This window comes from Polypterus senegalus, chromosome 5, assembly GCF_016835505.1.
Source record: "Polypterus senegalus isolate Bchr_013 chromosome 5, ASM1683550v1, whole genome shotgun sequence".
NCBI classification, from domain to species: domain Eukaryota; kingdom Metazoa; phylum Chordata; class Cladistia; order Polypteriformes; family Polypteridae; genus Polypterus; species Polypterus senegalus.
This window is the reverse complement of record NC_053158.1, coordinates 65,866,371-65,887,633: the sequence shown is the minus strand read 5'-3', so window position 1 is coordinate 65,887,633 and position 21,263 is coordinate 65,866,371. Positions and strand designations below refer to the sequence as shown.

General features: G+C 32.7%; 1 protein-coding gene across 1 annotated transcript in view; it reads right to left on the bottom strand.

Annotated features, from left to right (window-relative positions):
* Positions 1–377: 377 nt before the first annotated feature.
* Positions 378–21,263, bottom strand: part of rbbp8 (retinoblastoma binding protein 8) — a 43,139-nt gene continuing 22,253 nt past the window's right edge. The window contains exons 6-13 of the mRNA XM_039754730.1: positions 15,203–15,332; positions 12,948–13,042; positions 12,100–12,211; positions 11,642–11,803; positions 8,162–8,219; positions 7,085–7,181; positions 1,651–1,792; positions 378–1,151 (exon numbers count right to left, since the gene is read on the bottom strand). Of these exons, the coding sequence (XP_039610664.1) occupies positions 1,051–1,151; positions 1,651–1,792; positions 7,085–7,181; positions 8,162–8,219; positions 11,642–11,803; positions 12,100–12,211; positions 12,948–13,042; positions 15,203–15,332 (897 nt within the window). The 3' untranslated portion in view covers positions 378–1,050. The remainder of the gene's footprint in view (positions 1,152–1,650; positions 1,793–7,084; positions 7,182–8,161; positions 8,220–11,641; positions 11,804–12,099; positions 12,212–12,947; positions 13,043–15,202; positions 15,333–21,263) is intronic.

Below are 21,263 nucleotides of genomic sequence, written 5' to 3'. Positions count from 1 at the left end.
AAAAGCAGCTTTATATAACATTTCAAATACAATTTCTAATACAGAACATCTTTATCACAATTTGTTTATTTCATGTGTTTGAAAAAAAACTTTGCAATAGTAATGAAAGCTTAAAATCCAGAAAATAATCAATTAAAAATGTCATTATGTGTGATTGTATATCTTTAAAACAAGTTGTTGACAAAACTATCAATCTATACAAAAAGACTATTTGCTTTTTAAATTGTGTTCACACTTTTTTCATACACAAATTTCATCTAATGTATCTAGTTGATGATATGCAAAGGTGCTCACTAAACTCATGAGCTGAATACACCATTACTACTGGTTATACTTAATGCAGGAGGGGTTAGGAAAAAAATGACAGTAAGATCCTCTCTGTACAGCTACTTTTTTATTCCATTAATATAACCATATTATGTCAAACTTTACATATTAGAAATTATTCTACAAACACAGTACAAACATCATAACACAGTAACAGTATCTAGATCATAAGAAAAACAAATTTGAAAATTAAAGAACACAATTACAAACAAGTACACTTTGAAGTTAGACTTCATGATTACAATTACAATTCTTGTTTTTTTTGGTGCGTACATTAATAATAAATATAAAAAATACTAAGCTGAAGCACTTTTAATATACAAATATACTATTAAAATAGTGCAGCAACATAGTGGAAGAGAGAGAAATATTTATAATTCCTAGACCTTTGAAACTAAATTAACATATTTGCTCTTTGTCTTTAAGAAGGATAATGAGCAAATGCTAGATAGGCAACATTCTTTGTTAGACAATAGCTAATAGCTGTTGTGTAGGAAAGACAACGTAACATTGTGAATGAGGAAGTGGAAAAGAAGACTTAATTTAATTCCTCAATTCAGACTGTTTCTTAAGCATTCCAGTCTGTTGACCAATTCTATATTTTTTAAACAGGATTATAAAATTTCTCTACTTTTGTTTTTGTAGGTATTTTAAATTAAGACAGAGACTGCCTGCAGCAGAGTTTCTTTAAGAGTATTCTGAATCACTGAATTATAACAGTTGTCAAGTTCTCTGCTGTTTTCCTTTAGGAGAAAACATTGCATTATATGGCCGCCGCCTTCTACTTCTCTGTGGAGGTGGTGCAGTTTCCTCTTTAATATACCCTTTATGCATAAAGAAAGAAAAAAAATTATGATTATTGATGTTTTAACATTTAGTGGCCACAATATTAAAATAAAATATAACTTGCATTGGAAATGACATAAATATATCATGGATACAGTTATAGGTTTTTCAGTAGATAAGATTAATTAAATTAGGTTCAATATTGTAATTTTATCATTCATTGTAAGATATCAACCTGCAGTAGCAAAAAAAAAAATATATATATATATATATATATATATATATATTGTATGATTTAAAGAAATTTTTGCTGCAAAAGTAATCAGAATGTTGTTTGAAATACTGTATATCCACACAACACGCATGTTCAGCAAATGAAATTCTAACAAATAATCTGCTCTTTGGAAGAAACATGCTATATTTCTTACATACATTTTTAAATATTCAACAATATCAAACTTTACCAGAAAATTGCCAGTTTCTTGCTTATAAATCAGCAACCCAGAGCAAGAGTATTAGTTATTATATTCATCTCACCTCTGTTAACACAAGTCTGTGTTGAAGGAAATCCCACCTCCCAAAAATTTTCAGGTGTGTTAGGTGGTATGTATCGAAACCTGTGCCTTGAACAAGAAGACAACTTTTTCTGCCTTTCCTCTTCTGGAAGATCTGCATAATACTAATGACAAAATAAGGAGTTATGTATATATTTGTTATACTCAGAGGGCTGCAGAATATTGCATATTTCCTGAACAACCTAGAATTAATCATGCAATGCAAACATTAAAAACCATATGTGTGGATTAAAAAGTGGTCTTGTATGGATGTTTGCATGAGTTTGCCCTGCAATAGACTGGAACTCTGCTCAGGATTGCCTACTCTCAATGCCAAAGACTGCCTGGCCCTGAAACTATGTACTGGAAAAACAGGTTACAAAAATAAAATAATAATGTTTTTTGTTCCATCAAAGTTATTGTGGTTCAATTCCTGTCAGTTGTATTTAAATCAGTTATCTGGTTCCATGTTTTCATTTTATATAGTGTGATTTGGGTTTGTAAGAAATGTAGAGTGCCAAGGATATGCTAATAATATAAAACAGATTATTACTTTATCAAAGATACAGTGTAGGTCTTAACTTAAACGAGTCCTATTAATTTCTAGCTGAATCTTCTTTTTTCAAGACATATTTTCTTTTTTAACAGTTTGCTTGCTTACTTTATCAGTGGAAGTGACAATGTTTCCTAATCAGGAACTGTTACTTTACTTTCATTAACCCATGTGTGTGTGCACATCCTAAAGTGAACGCTTTAGAAATAATCAATGAAGAAGACGTAACACAAACATAAATCACGTATTACTTTAACAATTTTCAAGGTACATTAAATTATAAATAACAACATAACTAATTATATATATTTAATTAAAGTCAACAGGACTCCAATTTCTGGCAGAATTTACTCTTGGTCAAAAAAATTTCAACAAACTAGCAGATGCACATGTACTATAATACGCAGTGTGGAATAGGCAGAAGCACCATAAAGGTAGCGAGACTGCATTGAATTTTTGAAGCGGTTTTTAAAAAATGTATAATTAAAAAAAATAATAATTTTAATCAAATCTCAACTAAACATGTTAAGGAAAGGCAGTGTTTTAAGGCACAAAGCTACCACTAATACAGATCAAGAACAAAATAAATGCACACTGCTAAAATATAGAAATTAACAATCTTACTTTATTAACATAGTTATTTAACATTAGAAAATTATGTTCATCACACTAATTTGTATAGTAAAGGTTTTGCTTTCCTGAAATAAATACCATTTGATTAATTGCTTCTTTACATGTAATACCTTATATTTTTGGTTAATAAAGGCTTGATGTAGTACAGTTTTATATAAGAGCTTTTATTGTGTTCCCAAGTCCTGATGAGTGTATGGATCAGTTGTTTTTTCTGAGTCATACCATGTATCATTCATTTCATAATAATAGTTACATTCCACATAAAGTGAATGTGTCATATATAGTATCATATAATTAGCATTCATCATACAAGAACCCTTCAGTAACAGTACTACATATTAAAATAGATAAGTTCCTCATTTGGATTAAAATTCAGAATGCAGAGGGGTGGAAAATAAGTTTAACTCGTTAAACACAGCTTCATTTTATCCATTTTCTGCTACTTCGATTAAACTGGCTGTAATTTTAACATCTTTAACTCAATATTCATGGTCTTCCCCTCAATATAAAGATGTTACATTTCACTAGTTATATTGTACACATATATTACAGAAGAAAAAAGTACATATTTCATTAACCTTTTTACCAAAACTGAACTTTGAATGTTAATCTTATTTCCATAGGCATTGGAATAAGCTTCCAAACATCACAAAAGTGTCACTGAATCTGTCTGGAACAGCAGGAAAAAATCTATGAATTAATTATGTGTAATATGTCTAGTTTTACTGTTTTGAAGTAGTACAAAACAAGATTTTTTTCTCCATCTTTACTGCTTTCAAATACTGTAAATAGCTATAGCATACTTTTTCATTATTAAAGCCCCATGGTCTATATATCATTCTGAAAGGTAGATCTTACTCTGTCAGAATAAATCACTATTATAAAAAAAATCCTGGGAGAGAAATACATGAGACATGATCTTCACGTGAAGATAACGGAAGACACTTAAAAGACCCGCAAGACAAAAGAGCTTGGCCACGGAGCATCTTGCGGGGACCTTAAACATGAAACTTTGTGCCAAGAGATTGACCCAGGACCATCTCGCGGGGACGTAGAACATGAGATTATTGCAAGACACAACCTACTTAAAACCAATATCAAATAAGATCACGGGCAGCAAAACACTCAGTCGTGTAAAGGCTTTGAGCACACACAGATCCAGGGCTCTTAGCGCATATAAAGCGTATAAGGACAATATGTTATAAATGACAGTCGATGACTAAGCGAAGAAGAAAGCACCGCAGAGAAGAGAGACTCAAAAGTGTTGGAGAGAAAAAAAAAAGCAAAAAAGAAAAAGAATAATCTAGGCGCAAATTCAGAAAATAAGTAAAATAATTATCAGCCCGGAACAAGTAGAATTGAAAAAAAACATGTCCAATCGGGCTCCGAATTAAAAGACAGAGAGTAAAAAGACAAAGTAGAACTTCATAAAGACGTTCACAAACGTTGAAGATATACACATGCAGAGCAGGTTAGAGATTATGAAAGCAGTGGAATTCGAAAGACTCAAAAAAAAAAAAAAGGTGTGATACACATGTGGAGAAAGTTAAAGAATATGAAAGTAGGAAAAGTAGAAAGTATAAAAAAAAAAGGAAAGTAAAGATTGCAGTAACGCAAACATACGGAAATTATTACTCAAAAAAGGGAAAATAATCACCACAGACCAGGTGTCACTGAAAGAGGTCAGAACTAAACACATGCAGAGATAATGAAAACAGTGGAATTCAAAAGACTAAAAAAAACGTAGGCGCGAAGCACATGCAGAGCAAGATACAGAATATGAAAGCAGTAAAAAACGACAGTGTCAAAACAAATAAAGTAAACACTGCATTAGCACAAAAAAAGAGAAACTATTACTCGGAGAAATAACGAAAAGGCAAATAGAGATTGAATATATGGACATAGGTGATGTCAGAAGTATGCAAATATTGTAAGGCTTTGAAGTTTAAGTCAGAGAATTTCAAAAACGGGGTTTACCTTACATGCATTTATTGGTTACTTTGTAAAAAAAAATGATTAACTGCTGCTGATGTAGATCGTTTTGTCTGTGCTGAAATTCCAAACAGAGAAACCTATCCTAAATTATGGTACAATGTCATTAAACACACGTCTCACTGACCTCATTTAAAAGATTCAGCATATTGGGACTCGAAACATTCCAAATATTGTTTTTACAGAAGTTCTTAAATAAAAGTGAAACTAATGAAATAGCAACAATTCAAAGAAAAAAAAATCTTAAAAGTGTGTATCCGGAAAACCAAACACGGGGGTTGGTGAGCGAAGCAACCAGGTGGCAAAGCCTCCTAGTTTAGTTGGTAAAGAAATTATACTGTGTTCAAATTACAACATTTATTTATATAGTACGTTTTCATACAAATGATGTAGTTCAAAGTTTAGATGAAGAAAGAAGAAAAATATAAAAATAAAATTAGGCAATACTAAGTAACAAAGAATAAAGTAAGGGCCGATGGTCAGGGAAGAGAGGAAAAAAAAAAAAACAGAACTCCAGAGGGCTCGAGAGAAAAAAACAAAATTTGCAGGGGTTCTGAGGCCATGAGAACGCTCAGTCCCCACTGGGCAGCAACACCAATCCAGTAAGATTCAAAAATGTCTTTACAAAAAAAAAAAACATTCTGAAGTATAGAAAGTAGAAAACATGGAATGTTTTATCATTTGAAAGTTGAAACACCCCTATTATTTTGTTGATAACTTTTTATCCAAAAAATTGTACACAACTGAATCAAGAAAGCCATGGAGGGGTCAGGTGATGGGTCTGGTATTGCTGTTATACTCTACAACAATTTGGTCATCTTTGAGGGGAGAAAGAGATTGCAACTAGTTACTGGGATATGGAATAAGGAATTTTAATGGCAAAACACTATTTTAAATTATAGCAATGAGGACATTTTTGATTTTATGGATTTCTTTTTAAATAAACTTTGCATTCTTGTTTGTACCCACTGGTGGGTGAAAAAACAATGGTACTGAGTTTAAAGGGTTAAACTTCATATGAACCGATAAACAGCAAATATGTGCAATCAAATTTTATATTCAAATGTGTTGTGTGTTTATTCTGTGAATGTGGCTATATATCTTGCAGTTGTGAGTACTATAGTGCAAGACTTTGGAACTTTGAATTCTACACATAGAATACACTGCAAATGCAACCATGTTCAAGAGCACTCAATGATTCTACATCTGAGCCAAAAGCTCTTTTGCAAGAGTTATTAAGAATCCCACACAAATTAGTTAACTACAAATTTGTGTAAGCCCTAATCCTGGTACTTCGGAACTTACCTTCTAAATTACATATAATGAAATAACAAAATAATAAATACAAAATTTTTTTTACCGGACAGACCTATTATGTTTTGATTAATTATCTAACAAAATTGACTGAAATATTTAAGTCCTCACTGGGAAATGTACTGTTCAGAAATCTTGCAAATGCAAGACTATAAAGTTAGTAAAGCCTTCAAAAGGCTTTATAGAGCTGCTTTCTTCAAGCTGTTGCAGCAGGCAACAAAAAGGAGCCAAAAAGATAAACTGTACTGTAAACTGTGTTGTAACTGTAAAGGACATCAGCATATGCAAAGTACTTCTATATTTTATGTGACTCAGTAATTTAGCAAAACTAATTAAGTATACTGTAATATGTAATATTTTCTTTCACTGCCATTTTGGGACTATACTGTACATTCTTAAGCAGGAAAAATAAAAACATCATGTTTTATCAATCTTTTAACACAGAAAACGATAAACATTTGAAGATCTGCATGTCTTTGGATTGTGGGAGGAAACCGGAGCGCCCGGAGGAAACCCACGCAGACACAGGGAGAACATGCAAACTCCACGCAGGGAGGACCCGGGAAGCGAACCCGGTCTCCTAACTGCGAGGCAGCAGCGCTACCACTGCGCCACCGTGCCGCCCTTTTAATAAACAAATATTCCAAATATGATATACTGTAAGCAGTTGCTAAAAAAAGTAAACGCATAGGAACATCAGGTTAGAAATACCAATGAACCTAATTGAACCTAGATAGATAGATACTTTATTAATCCCAAGGGGAAATTCACATAATCCAGCAGCAGTATACTGATACAAAAAACCTCTTTAGAGGTGTGAGATGGCAGCCACGCTAAGCAATGTGTCACTGTGCTACTTACACACATACAAAAAAAAAAAAAAAAAGAAAATCCACTTACAAAAATTTTTTAAACGCTTACTTACAATTTCACACTCTTTACATGTGTGGCCAATCATTTTCCTTCTCTCCTCTTTATTACGCACCACTTTCACATGAGGAAATGGTAAAACTTCATCATTTCTGAAAAGTAAAAAAAAACATAATAAATTGCTGATTGTAATCAGTACAACCGCTTCACAAACATAAAAATTCTTAAGGGCTAATAGACCAAATATAAATACAAATACATTTACATAAAAAGTAAATACTTCATAATCATGTTTTTAAACATTTACTTTTTATGACTTACTGATTTACTTTTTCAGTTAAAAATATTGGAAACCAAAATAAATCTGAAAGGTGACTTTGTCCATAACAATTATTAGTACCCAGTTTTAGAAGTAAATAGTTGTTCACTATCAATTTCATGAATTTGTGATCATCTTTTTCACGTTAGCTCACAATGAAAAACAATTAACCTTTTCTTAATTAAAGGGCTTTAGATATAATGTGCAACACAAAAAAAAAAAACAAGAAATGAAAATGTAAACTATCAACAGATACAATATGGAAACATGTAATACATTAAATGTCTGTTTAAGAATTTAGGTTTAACATGGCAAATACACTAATTTTAAGATAATATAAGCTCTATTATAGTGAAATTATGTATCTACAGTATTAAATGGTAGATTTTAGGGAAATAAAACATCAGCAGTGAAGAATGCAACTAAAACCTCTTGAAGGAAACATGAGCTGTACCTCATACCTTCTAAAATTAAAATATTCTAGAGCAGTATGGTGGCACAATGTATAGCCTCTGCTACCTACCATGGCCGACTATATGCTATGGAATTTTTACAAATTATCTCTTTGTGGATTTTACTTTCAAAACTCAAAAATATATGTGTTATGTTAACTTGCAACACTCAACTCAGTCATGTTGCTGGTGGTATGAATGGGTACTGTACAGGATTTTGTGTGCAGTGCAACGTTTAGTCCTACCTTCTTTCCAATGCTTCCTGGATAAGCTCCAGCCTCTCTGTGACACTGAACTGGACTGGGTAGGTTTGAAAATGTTATGATGTGATTTTGACATAATTATAGTTTAATGATGTTACCTTTCATTATTTTTTAAACATGTTTTTGGTCCAATTTGTTTTCTTTCTTCTTCACTTCCTTTAAAGAACAACAGTATGATATAAGAAAGCATAATTCTTATTACCAAACAAAAATAATCACCAGCTAAATATGGAATTTGAAAAGTGACATTTGAGTTTTCACTCATTAATAAATATATATTAGAACACTATTAGAACACTGTAACTTTTGGATGAGAACAGGCCATTCAACCCAAAAATGTCAGTCAATCCTGTTCACTTAACTCCTCCAAAATAACACTGACTTAAGTGTTGAATGTCCTCAAAGCAGCACTACCATAGTACTTGCTGACTTATTTCATGTATACATGGCACAGCATCTAAAGAAAAGCTTAATAACGTTTGTGTGAAATTTTCAATTAACCAATTACCATTCACATTTCTGTGTTTTTACACTTGTTGAAGACCTTATTTTAAAATAACAGTTGTGATTTATCATATTAATTCCATCCATCCATCCATTTTCCAACCTGCTGAATCTGAACACAGGGTCACGGGGGTCTGCTGGAGCCAATCCCAGCCAACACAGGGCACAAGGCAGGAACCAATCCTGGGGAGGGTGCCAACCCACTGCAGACCATATTAATTCACTTTATATATTTAACACTTCAGTCTTGTCACTTCTAAATCTCTGTTTGCTTAAATAGAAAAGGGTCAGCAGACCTCACTCATCATAACACACAGTCCAGGAACCATCCTAGTTACTCTTCTCTGAACTTTCTCTAGCACTGTAATACCTTTTTTAACATGAAGCCTAAATTGCACAAAGAATTCCAGATACGGCCTGGGATGCTGGTTACATAGCTTATGCGTAACCTATCTTGCACCTTGTTCTCCACACATTGGGCTAAATAACCTAACACCCTATTAGCCTTTTAATTCATTCGGTACATTCTCTTAATGTAGATAGTGAAGAGTCCACTATGAATATGTACTTTTAACTTTTAAACCTCCCAATGTGCATTCAAATCTAAAACTTTAAATTTGGTTACATTAAATTTCACCTGCTATAATTATTCTGAATTCTGTTCAGTTCCATGTTAAGGTATCAATTGTAAGCTTAACCTTGCTGTTATTTATTTATTTTTTAATGATAATTTCTTAGCACCAAAATCCTTTGCTTCTTATATTTAAGTCAGTTTTGTACCCATCTAAATAATGTGCCTTGCACTTCTTCTAGTTTAATCATAAACCACATGTGTGGCCTTACCAACAGCTTTCTCAAATCAAGTTAAAGAATATCAGACACAGTGTTTATGCTTCTGTTGCTTCTTCATAAAAATCCTAAACACTAGTAAAACACTATTTCTCATGTCTAAACCCATGTTGACTGTTCACTACTATACCTGTTCTTGCCATGTAATTAAAGATCTTTTTCTTAACATATGCCTTTAGTTTTAAAGTAGCACTACTCTCTCTACAGTTTCCAAATTATAATAGAACTTATTGCTGTTGGGATGTTATCAAACTTTTCACCATATATTTTAGTTTACCCTTACTGTTACTAATACATTTCACATTATCCTTGACCATTCATTTATTGCAGATGTACACTACATACATCTATATAAAGTATATTTAATACTAAAAAATCTGTAATGTACTGCTTGGGTATTTTAATCTATTGCTCTACTGCATCATTGACGCAACCATATAAACAGATTCTGGTTAGGTCATTCCAATATCCAAGTTTGTGGCTTCCTTAGAGAATTTTTTTTCTGTGTGTTTCTCAAATCTACTTGATCCTGTTATCAACAAGTTTGTCTTCTCCTTTGGTTTAGATGCAGAGTTGGATTGCCTTCCTGATATTGGCCCTGACAGTTTATCAGCTTTCTTTTCCCAGTCGTTATCGCAGTCTGTCTGTTCTGGTGGCAGAGGATATAGATCAGAAACAAAAAAGATGTGCTAATTATGTGAAACCACAACTCTGAAGAAAGGAATGAGACACTTTGAGGCATGGCCAATCATCTTTTAGAAAATATATATATATATATATATATATATATATATATATATATATATATATATATATATATATATATATATATTTATTTTTTTTTTCAGTGGTCAGTACTGCTTTTTCACAGCTCAGATCACATTTTTGGCTTCAATAATCACTCCAGCACATTTGGCAGAAACTTCCTTGGCCCTCTGAGATACTTAAAGCATAATCCAATCAAAACCAGTTCAGTTTCTCGTTCCCCGTTGGTTTCAATCCATTTCACAGAGTTTGGTGAAGTTTGCAAACAATTCTGTAATTTCACCAAACTCGGGAAGCAAACATGGAGATTTGCTTATCACTATTGTAGATTGTTCTTTTTTTTTTTCTTCAAATTTTTCATTACAGTAGAATTTTTGTTATGGTAGTCTACATGGTCCTCTGGTTAATAAATTTTTAAAAAATCCTGCGTTTACGCTTGCAATAACACCAAAAATATTGAAAAGGAAATGCCAATTATTTATTATATTGTGATCAATTTTTGGTAGTTTCCAAAGCTCTAAGTGTCCTGTCGTCTCATCATTTCTCATTTGTTGTTAGTGAAAAGGCTTGTCGCTAAACTGGGGTCATATATCTCTTCTTGTTCTTTATGTTGCATAACAGAACTTATAACTTACAATTGTGATGAAAACAAGCAGTCTGCTGTAAAGATCCGAGCAGACATCAGTCGGTACAGGTAGCTATCTGTGTTTATCATGCCTGCAACATGTATCTTTCAGTTGATGCACATCAGGTTGGTAAGTGTAATGTGCTTTGCTCTCAACAGATGTTGCCACTGTTCTTTTCCTACCAGCCATGGTATGTGCCTGCATGATTTTTTTTTTTTATTCCCTGTCAGTTGTGACACGCTCTTGTGCCACAGTTTTCCGTGAGAAGAACCCAAGACCTAATTATGTTGCCATAATAGCCTGCACCTCCACTTTTTGCTACAGGAGCACTTATTATGTTATAAGTGTCATAAGATTAAAGTTCAATGCCCAGTGGTTCATGAGTTTTTGCAACACGGAGGGAAAAACCTTAGCATTTTAAATATATAGATGAAGCAGGACTCTCTCAATAGCCCTTTAAGAAAGTGGACCTTTTCCCCCATACTTATAACATTATTAATTTTTCACCAAACTCCACACAGCCTGACTGTGTACATAATGCAACAGCAATTTTAGGTCATAAAAAGCATACATGAAATGTGATAGGAAGCAAAGAATATAGGGTATTATTACATGATTTTCAGCTTTGTTCTCTTTCAAAGTAAACCACTTTACCAAAATGTACAAGATGCTGCAGTATATACTGTTTCAAATACTGTATACAATGCACTTTCACATTAAAGGCTAACTATAAAACACCAGAAATACACAATCTCTAAAACTACATATTGTTTCATAATTAAGAGTACGATTGCTGTTTTTTCACAAAATGCATAAAATGGTAATTGCATTTACCATTTTTATCGTCCAGCTTGTTGTCCTCTTCATCTTGCATACAATTCTCATCATTTTCAGAATCCACTGAAGAAGTTCTGTCTTGAGGACAAGACTCATACTCTCCATAGATTGTCTGGTCAAAAATATCTCCCAAACTATCATTTGCTTTTTCTCCTATATCTACAATTTAAAAAGAACATAAATTGTTCTGTTTATAAATGGCATGGGTTAGATATATTTATAAAAAAAAAAAATCAGCTAATAAATTGATGGGAATGCCACAGTATATACTGTATGTACAGGGAATTCAACATATTTATATTTACAGTAGTTATAGTACACAAAAAGCTGGAAAGCAAAACCTGAACAACAAAATTTAACATGCTTCAAATGTAAACTAAACAATCAAAGTATGAAACTAAATATAGTAAACATATGTTAAACCATTGTTTAGTAAAATTTGAAATAATACTAACCAGAAATATTTTCTTTATTTTGTTGGTTCGTCCCTTTCATCAACATACTTTCGCTTACATAAGTACAGTCCATGTCAACAGTTTCACCAAAAGACTTGCAATTAATCCCATTCTGTAAACAAATCCAACAAAGTGAATTAATTTTATATCTTTATTCAAATTCATCCTTTTTCATACATACCTGCAACTCTGCACCATGCATAAAAATAATTTTCATATTTAAACAATGGGAAAAAAATCAGAAAGGTCTCAGAGAAGAAAATCCAATATGTTACCTTATTTTGTACTTGCCCTTGTTGGGAGAAATCGATTATGCTTGGTAATTTATATCTTTTCAGAAAGTTTTTATCTGTGAATATGTTGTAAATTCTACAGAAGATGTAGGAGCTTATGAAAGTATGAATTGCACTTGATGAGATGGACACATGAATGCACTTTTAAATTTTTTGGGCACTTGCATGCACTTTACTTCTCATTCAGCCCAAGCAGATAAACTAAGCTTTGTGGTACAACCATGTTGTATGTTTACAAAATGAGCTACTATATGTTTGATTGAGACAGGTTCCTGCCCGACCTGCTCAGTTTATGCCACAGCTGCACTTGAAAACATATCCTTCTTGGACAAAATATGACCTGTCCTGGCCCACTTAGCCGTCGTCTCTGCAGGTTCAGTAATATAGTAAAACTGCTAGGGAGTCTTTGGGTTGTTTTCTGTCCTGATGACCACATGCAGCTAGTAATGTCATATACCTGTAATACAGTTTTCTTTAACAGTGCCAAATTTAAAGTCTAGGAACATACATGCATAAGATTAAAAAAAAAGTATATTGTGTTTAATAAAAACAAACCTTTAGCTCAATAACAGAACTGTCCTTTTTATACTGAGAAAGATCTGCACCTGGATCTACACTCCAAGACATTTCTTCTGGGCTGCAATCACCATCTTAAAAAGAACCATAAAAGTAAAACATAATTGAGTTCAGAGAATGAATTTTGTAATTGGAATATGTTGCAGCCCTTGTTTAATGTTAAAAAAAGATAATCAACACAAAATTGATAAAAAAATAACTTTTTTACAAAGGATATTCTTAAAACCAAAAACACTAAAAAAATTAAAGTCACTTTCTATAATTACACAGTTTAGTTAAAGGTACTTCTGTTTTTATCATTACTCATTATCCTGAGAGAAACAATAACTAAAAACAAAATAGGAATATATGAAAATGATTTCAAACCTTAGCTAAATCAAAGTGGACAAGTACAAAATTTCACTTTAGGTATAAGTTAAGGATCTATTGTTATTTGTTGTGAATATGTCATTTATAAAATTTAAGTTTAAGACAGAATTATAAAGATAGTCATTCTCACAGTATCCATCTTGAATTTGAGATGATGTAGTAGGTGATTGCTTAATCAGTAAAGGTTTAGCAAACTTATTTTCATACGATAGGTTTCAAATATCAAAACTTTAATGAACATACAAAAACGAAGTCGCCTAACATTGCAACAATTTTCATATTAGGCTAACTGGCATCTCTTATGATTGTATGTTAATAGGCGTGTTTTGCCATGGAGTGACAATCTGTCAGTCTTGATTAACGCCTTGTGCCCATCTCTTCTGCAAAATGGTAAAGCTCCTCATGATTCTATATTTAAATAAGCAGGCTACTGTAAGATGTATATATCAGAAAATGTTTTCACAGGAACAGGTCATTTTGTTCAGTGTACAACAACATTTGTAATGCACTTAACTAGTTCAGTGTCTTGGAAACCTTAAGCATATTTCAAATGTCACAGGTAGTAAACATATTAACTCACTTTGTACATTTCAGAGCAGCCAACTAAGTGAAAAGTATACCTTGGGGTGGAAAATATTGTAGAAAATCCATACAAGCTCAAGGAGAAAAAAATAAGATAATTGGACACAGAAGGTACTATTATGTTCCAAAAATGTAACTCTATATAATACTCTTATAATAATTTTTATTTTATTTTACAATACAGCTCATAAATCATACAGTATATAAGCTCAGTATTGGAAAACAGAATTTAACCTCACACACTTATCACTGAATAAGCAACATTTAAATGAACCTATATTCCAAATAAATTAATATTAAATTAGCTTAAAAATGACACAAACTGAGGGCTTGGTTTATGTCAGGAGGTTCGTGTTGCTTATTTAGGAAAAGCAATTTAGTTTAATATAGAACTCTAGAAACAAGACACAAATGTTTACTTATAAATATTTTTCTTCTTTCATTGTACTGCAATATGTAATGATTTCTTAAAAGTGGTTTATTGTATAAAATAAAGGGAAAATTTGATTTTTTCAACCTAATTTATGGCCAAAAATACAAAATACTTTTGATCCACCAAATCCTAATCAATAACGCAAATGTAAAATTTTTACGTTTGCTTAAATAAAACAAGACAAAACAAAGCATGAGGAATACAGTTCTGGTATTCAACATGCCTCTACATGCAGGTTCAAAATAAAATGAATGAATCAGGTCTATCCTTTTCAGATTAACGTTTTTATTATTATTACCATAAGTTATCTTTAAAAATATTATCCTCCTCAAACTTCCAGTGCTTTAATCTTTGCTAGGAATGGCAGTTGTGAATACAATTAGATAACAGTTATGTGAGCAGAGTAACAGATGTAGAAACTAATAACTCATTTTTTTGTTCTATTTGAAAAGGCTATTATTTTCTTGAAATTATTAGAATACTATATACTTTATTCATTCAAGCTTATGATGCAAAACCTGCACAACATTTTTACAATTCAGTGTTAATGTATGTAAAAAGCTCTTATTTTCACAGCAATGAATACTTTTAAAGTTTTGATTTCTTTAAAAGCCACATTAAACGAACCTTGTAATAATAAACAATAAAATAAACCAACCTTTCATGAATGTGACAGTGTTAGAAAGCTACCTTAACCTACTGTAATATTTAATTTAGTGACCCCTAAAACAAATAACAGTATCAAATGATTATTTTCAGGAAAATAAGATTGAATTAATTGTTAATCTATTCCCAAATTAACAAAAACACTGGTAATCAGGTTATTTTATTGCATATTGCTGTCCCTCACCATCTTGTTTCTGCTGCAGAATCATCCTTGCTGATAGACAAGGGTTAAGCTGCAACACTGAAGCAGCTTCAGAATCCCCTTTGGATGTTCTGACTTTTTTCTTCTTTGGTTCTTGCTCATCTGATTTTTGCTAGAACGACAACAATACATTAAACAACATTTGCATGTGGTGTACAGTACACTGGGTGATTTCAGCTAATTTAGAAGAATTGCTAGTTTGCAGGCACAACTAGTTCATATACTTTAAAATAAAATTAAGATAGCAGACTGTATACAGAAGCTGAATTTAACTGAAAAATATAAATAGTACAGTTTAGTCACTTTTAATAAGTTCTGGATTTCATTATATATGCTTTAATATATTTTTAGTAATTACAGGTTTCTTCTGCTTTGTTTTCCAAGCATATTTTAATACCCAAGTACTGATGTTCTCACCATGAAACAGCTAAATAAATGTATACATGATGCAAGGTGCGTTATCCCATGTAACCAGACTGCTTACTGACTTAATAAACTTACTTTTAAAAATGCTAGCACAACCAGCACATAGTTAGTACTCCACTTTATTTCTCTTTATTCCTACATGAACCTCAATCATGTAGCAGCTAAACTTTCACACATTAAAATATTGCTCCTCAACCTACATGATCATTTTTAAGTACAACTCAAGTTTATGCAATTTACAGATGCTCTTAGATGATTCTTCCATTGTAAGACACATCTACATTGGAGATGTGGAATATACAAATGCAGTGGATGACATTGTCATATAGTGCACAGACAACTACCAGTACCTGAATATTACCAAAACAACAGAGTCAGTGATGGACTTCCAGTGTGCCACTGGCCAGAGGCCTGAGATTAGTTAGCATAAGAAGGGAGAAGATAGAAATGGTGCAGAATGTCTATCTGAATATTAGAATAGATTAGGTAGAAAGCTCGAATGTACTATACAAATGGGCCAGAGCAGTCTCTTCTTTTTTAGGTGGCTCAGAACTTTTGGCATGTGCAACAAACTACTGGCTATGTCCTACATTATACCTGTTAATGTGCTGGCTATCTCTTAGATATATTTCTCTTCTGGTTTGTCCTGCTTCCTCTTCAAAACTAGTCTCGCCCACACGGCATTTCTCAATTCCTATTCGTCCTCTTCCAAACCCTTCCCCACGCTGCCTGCAGCCTCCCATACACCCCCACACCGCTTTTCTCGACTTTTCTTTCTTCAGACTACCAAACATCTATTCACAACTTTGTATTTCAAGAAGTATTTCTTTCTTCTTGATTTCTGAATTCTTTTCTCGCCGTTTTCTGTTCCTATTCTTACACAGTCATATGCTACGGCGGGCATTGGCTAATGTTCTATAATGATGTTTTCTGTGGAAGTAACAGGAAATGCAAGACCTAGGAATAAACTGAGCAAGAAAAACATATAGACAGTGACAGAAAAGAGGGCAATGGCGAAAGTAGTTACCACAACGACTCATATTGCTTATTCTCTCCATGACATGTCATTTTGGAACATCTTTTAGTCACTGGCACCTTCCACTATGATGTGCTAAGAACCACTACAGGGGCTCTATTTCTACCTTAGTCAATAAACTTTGAAGTTATTCTTCCCTTTATTTCCACTAATAACTAAAAAACAGGTATGACAATATTTTTTAAGTATGCTATACATTAAAACTACTGTGTATACTATTTTGAGCCTTCTTTCACATTTCTTATGATTCTGCATTGTACAATAGTACAAGTAAACTAAAATTTAGTTCTTTCAAGGCCAAGGCAAAAAACATTACAAAAATAACAAGGGGGGAAACTGGACAAATATAGTGCCATATAAACACAACACAAAGATAAACATTAAACTACATAAAGTGAGTGACATACTGTAAGTAGCTATGATACAGCAGAGGGTGATCACTCCTTATATTGTTTAGTATTCACCCATAGGCTATGCATCATTAATGGTGCAGAGGTCCTCAACTGTGGTATCTTTGAGTCCTTGTCCACAAAATGCTCTTGAATCCTAAAGGAATAATCTAATTTTGCTTTCCTAATGCTGTTGATCAAATTGTGCCAGGTTGCTACAAGTCACCAAGTCGTCAAATTTAAATGAAGCAATCCAAGTTTTCAACAGTAAAAGAATCCCACAGTTCAATCAAGGAATCCAATTGGGTTGAATAGCGACAGTGACCACAATATCATTGGCACACTTACAGATATAGTCAGTGACAGATGACATGTATTCCACCAAGTTCAAACAGACATCATACAGTACGGCAGCTTTAAATATGTCCCAGTTAATGTGAACTAAGCAGTATGAGCTAAGCTGAGAATACACCTGCTGGACACATTTTAATTTAATTGGTTACAGTTTTACTTTTTTTTTTCTTTAAAGAGTGGAGTGTGCGCAGTGTACAAGAGCAAAGAGATGTAGTCAGACTGATCCAGATGGGGTTTGTGTATGACTTAGCATTCATCTTTAATATTCACATAAACAAGGTATGGCTAATATCAGAGCTTTATATTAGCTCTGATATTAGCACTCTGCATGATATACACAGTGAAAATTATAACCCTAAACTCTCTGGGGAAAGTGTAACACAATTTAATTGCTAAAATTTTTTGAGTGAATATCCATCAGATTATCTTGGCTTGATGTCACACTAGCAAAATGGAAGAGAAAAAAAAAAAATCAGTGAAAACGTTTCACTGAATAAATGTTTGCTTCCATTAGCTGAATCTGTCCTGGCTGACTGAAAAGAGGTTTGTACACTATATGTTTAGAAGTAGTGAAAGAGATGATTAAGTAAACCTTCTCACTTTCAAAACATGTACTCTCTTCACACAAACGTTCGGAATTGGGTTAATAAAATACAGTATATACTGTAGTGGTGTGATGGGGTAATGTGCTGATAAATGAGAATGACCTTTCTTTATTATGAGTATGCTGAACAATGCTGATGTAGAAAGTGTAAAAATACAGTTACCCAATTTAGGGTAACACACTGAAAGCAGATGAAGCTTCAGAATCTGCAGTGAAAGCAAAAGTGAATGGATGAAGCTCCAGGCACTGTCTCCCATTCTGCGTTCTAAAACAAGATTCTCTGGTATTAGAGAAAAAGTCTGTCCAGCATGAGGGACTGGTTTCAATTGCATTTGCATTGCACTTTTCATTTTTAACTTTAAGTTTACTCAAAAGTGCAAAATTTGAGTTACAATAAATTCTGATACTGATACTAATTCAGGGTTTATCTTTTATCCCAAAAATGTGTGTATAATGTTAAATAGTAAGTATTAACTGGGCTAGTGTGTGTGCTTTGGTCTGCCAGGATAGATGTGATATTCAAAACTAAAGGTCTATTAAATAATTTAGAACTTCTGATTAATTGTTAAAATTATTATTTTTAAGAAACACTCTTCTGTTAAAAAAACCCAAAAACAAACAAGCAAGGAAAAAAAAAAAACCCACAGCTGACGCTCTTATCTAAATGTTCCACAGATCCTACTATCATCTGGGCAAAGCTTGCAATATGGTGAGGACCACAATCTTTGAATTCTCCACTGTCTTTCAAGCTATATGATCTCTGCTACCCAGACTACAACACATAGCAGGCACATGTCAAAAACACCACAAAACTATGAACTAGTTACACGACAGACTGACTGTATGTCTCAGATTTTGTCTCCTAATTTTAATATTTAAGGAGCCCCAAAATTCTTGTCTATATTTTTTATCTTAAACTAATGCAACAGCTGAAATCTCATGAAGTCATGCTTTGCCTTAGTAGGTCTGGGTGAATACTTACTTAACTTTGTGATCTAATCTTCCAAAAAAAAAAAAAAAACAAAAAAAAACTGCCTTTTGACATTACATTAAAGACCGGTTTGCATGGCTTATTTTGATATTAAAATTCAAAAATAAACAGAAGATGTTTAGTTTTCATTCTTGTTTAAAGTTTCTTCTTTTTCAGTCATTCTGTTGTGTATAAAGACTATAGAGTGTATATATTTATCTATTTATGTACATATTTAAAGAACTTCTGTAAAAAGCCTAATTTATCCATCTTAAATATGAATGTAAAAAATATATATTCTCATCCATCCATCTTTCTTCAGGCAATGCATTATTTTGTTGAGTTTATTAGGCCAACTTTATTTTTGTTGTTCTTCTAAGCATTTCAATACACTTGAGATTGATTATCTTTATTTTGCAGTGAGCAACACTTAAAGGTAAGACATTGCTTAAAATTACTATTTAGCAAGAAAATGATAAAGTCCTGTAGAAAAGTATTATGTTATATCATTGCATCTCAGTACCACTGTCGTCCTATTTGAGTCATGCATTACATATGTAGGTTACAATTAACCTGAGCTACTGAGCTAACCTGAGCTACTACTATAGCTGTTTCTGTATGTACACACTGAAGTACAATGGGCAGCTGAGTATAACTACAGGTGTGAACTTATAGAACATCCTTTGATGGTTTTCTTTTGATAATGCCAACGTTTGCTTTGAAATAAGTATACTGTATATCATTTTTAATTTTTCGGTAAATTTGATATAGTGCTTCATTTACAACAGGGTGCTGGTGTAATGATTTCTGGCGATTGCATTTTGATACTACAGTAATTTGTGTATTTCTGGCTTGCTTTAAAGCATTTTCATGACAAAAGAGGATAGCAATGAAGGCATGTTTTGTGGTAAATGTAAACAAGCAGTAAACACAAGTTCTGTCTTAAAAGATACCAAAGATAATTTCCTTAATTTCATAAGATCACACCCTTGAGATCTGTGTGAAACTAAACAGTGTCAAAGAATAAGTGTATTACTTACATATTTATACAATAAAGGAGTTTAAAAATGAAGCAGTGTGTGTGAAATTTTACAGAACTGATTTTTCTGTTACTACAGATTCAAGTTACAAAAAAAACTGCTTCCAACCTTAATTTAAGGTGTTTTCACATTTCTTCTATGTTAATTCTTAATGTTAGGATGAGTACAGTAATGAAAATGCAGAGCAATTAAATTTTGTGCAGTGTAAGTGGCTAAATTCATAGTTCTAAAGCACTTGAAAGTATTGAATTATTTGTGAGACTTAATTACTTTGACTTTCTGATGAGCACAGTAATATGATATTACACCTAAGAAACCACTGTAACAAATAAAAATTTAATTAACCATTTATGCATGAGGTGTCCCGCTGATGGCCACATTTCAAAGTTGTTTGTGTATGCTGCAATAAATCCATAACTCAATCATAAGCAATAAATATATTTTTACTCAAGGGCATCTTCTTTGAAACAGATCACTAGTTTCCACGTTGTCTGCTCTCTTTTGTTAGTAAAATATAAAATTTGCATGCATATATGATAAAGTGAGCAGCACATCACAGCTGACTGAATTTGCAAATTTCAAAGACTAGCAAAATACCCGCGCTTCGCAGCGGAGAAGAAGTGTGTTAAAGAAGTAATGAAAAAGAAAAGGAAACATTTTGAAAATAACGTAACATGATTGTCAATGTAATTGTTTTGTCATTGTTGTGAGTGATGAGTGTTGCTGTCATATATATATATATTCACACACACACACATAAACATACAGGGAGTGCAGAATTATTAGGCAAGTTGTATTTTTGAGGATTAATTTTAATATGGAACAAACACAGTGCTATCAGTCAATCCAAAATGTTAATAAACCTGAAACCTGAATGTTTCACAACGGAAATGTGAGTGTGAACATCATCAGGGGAATACATATGTGCGCACAATTATTAGGCAACTATTAGTGTGCAGATTTATTATGCAACTAAAGGAAAAATGAAAATTTTCCCATCTCACTTGTTTATTTTCATCTGTTATAGTGAGAATAATAAACAAACACCTCAAAATTTACAAATAAACATCTCTGACATTTCAAAAAATATCAATCAATCAATCAATGACCAATATAGCCACCCTTCTTTCCAATAACAGTCATAAGCCTTTCCATTCATGGAGTCTGTCAGTTTCTTGATCTGTTGACGATCAGCTTTTTGTGGAGCAGTGACTACAGCCTCCC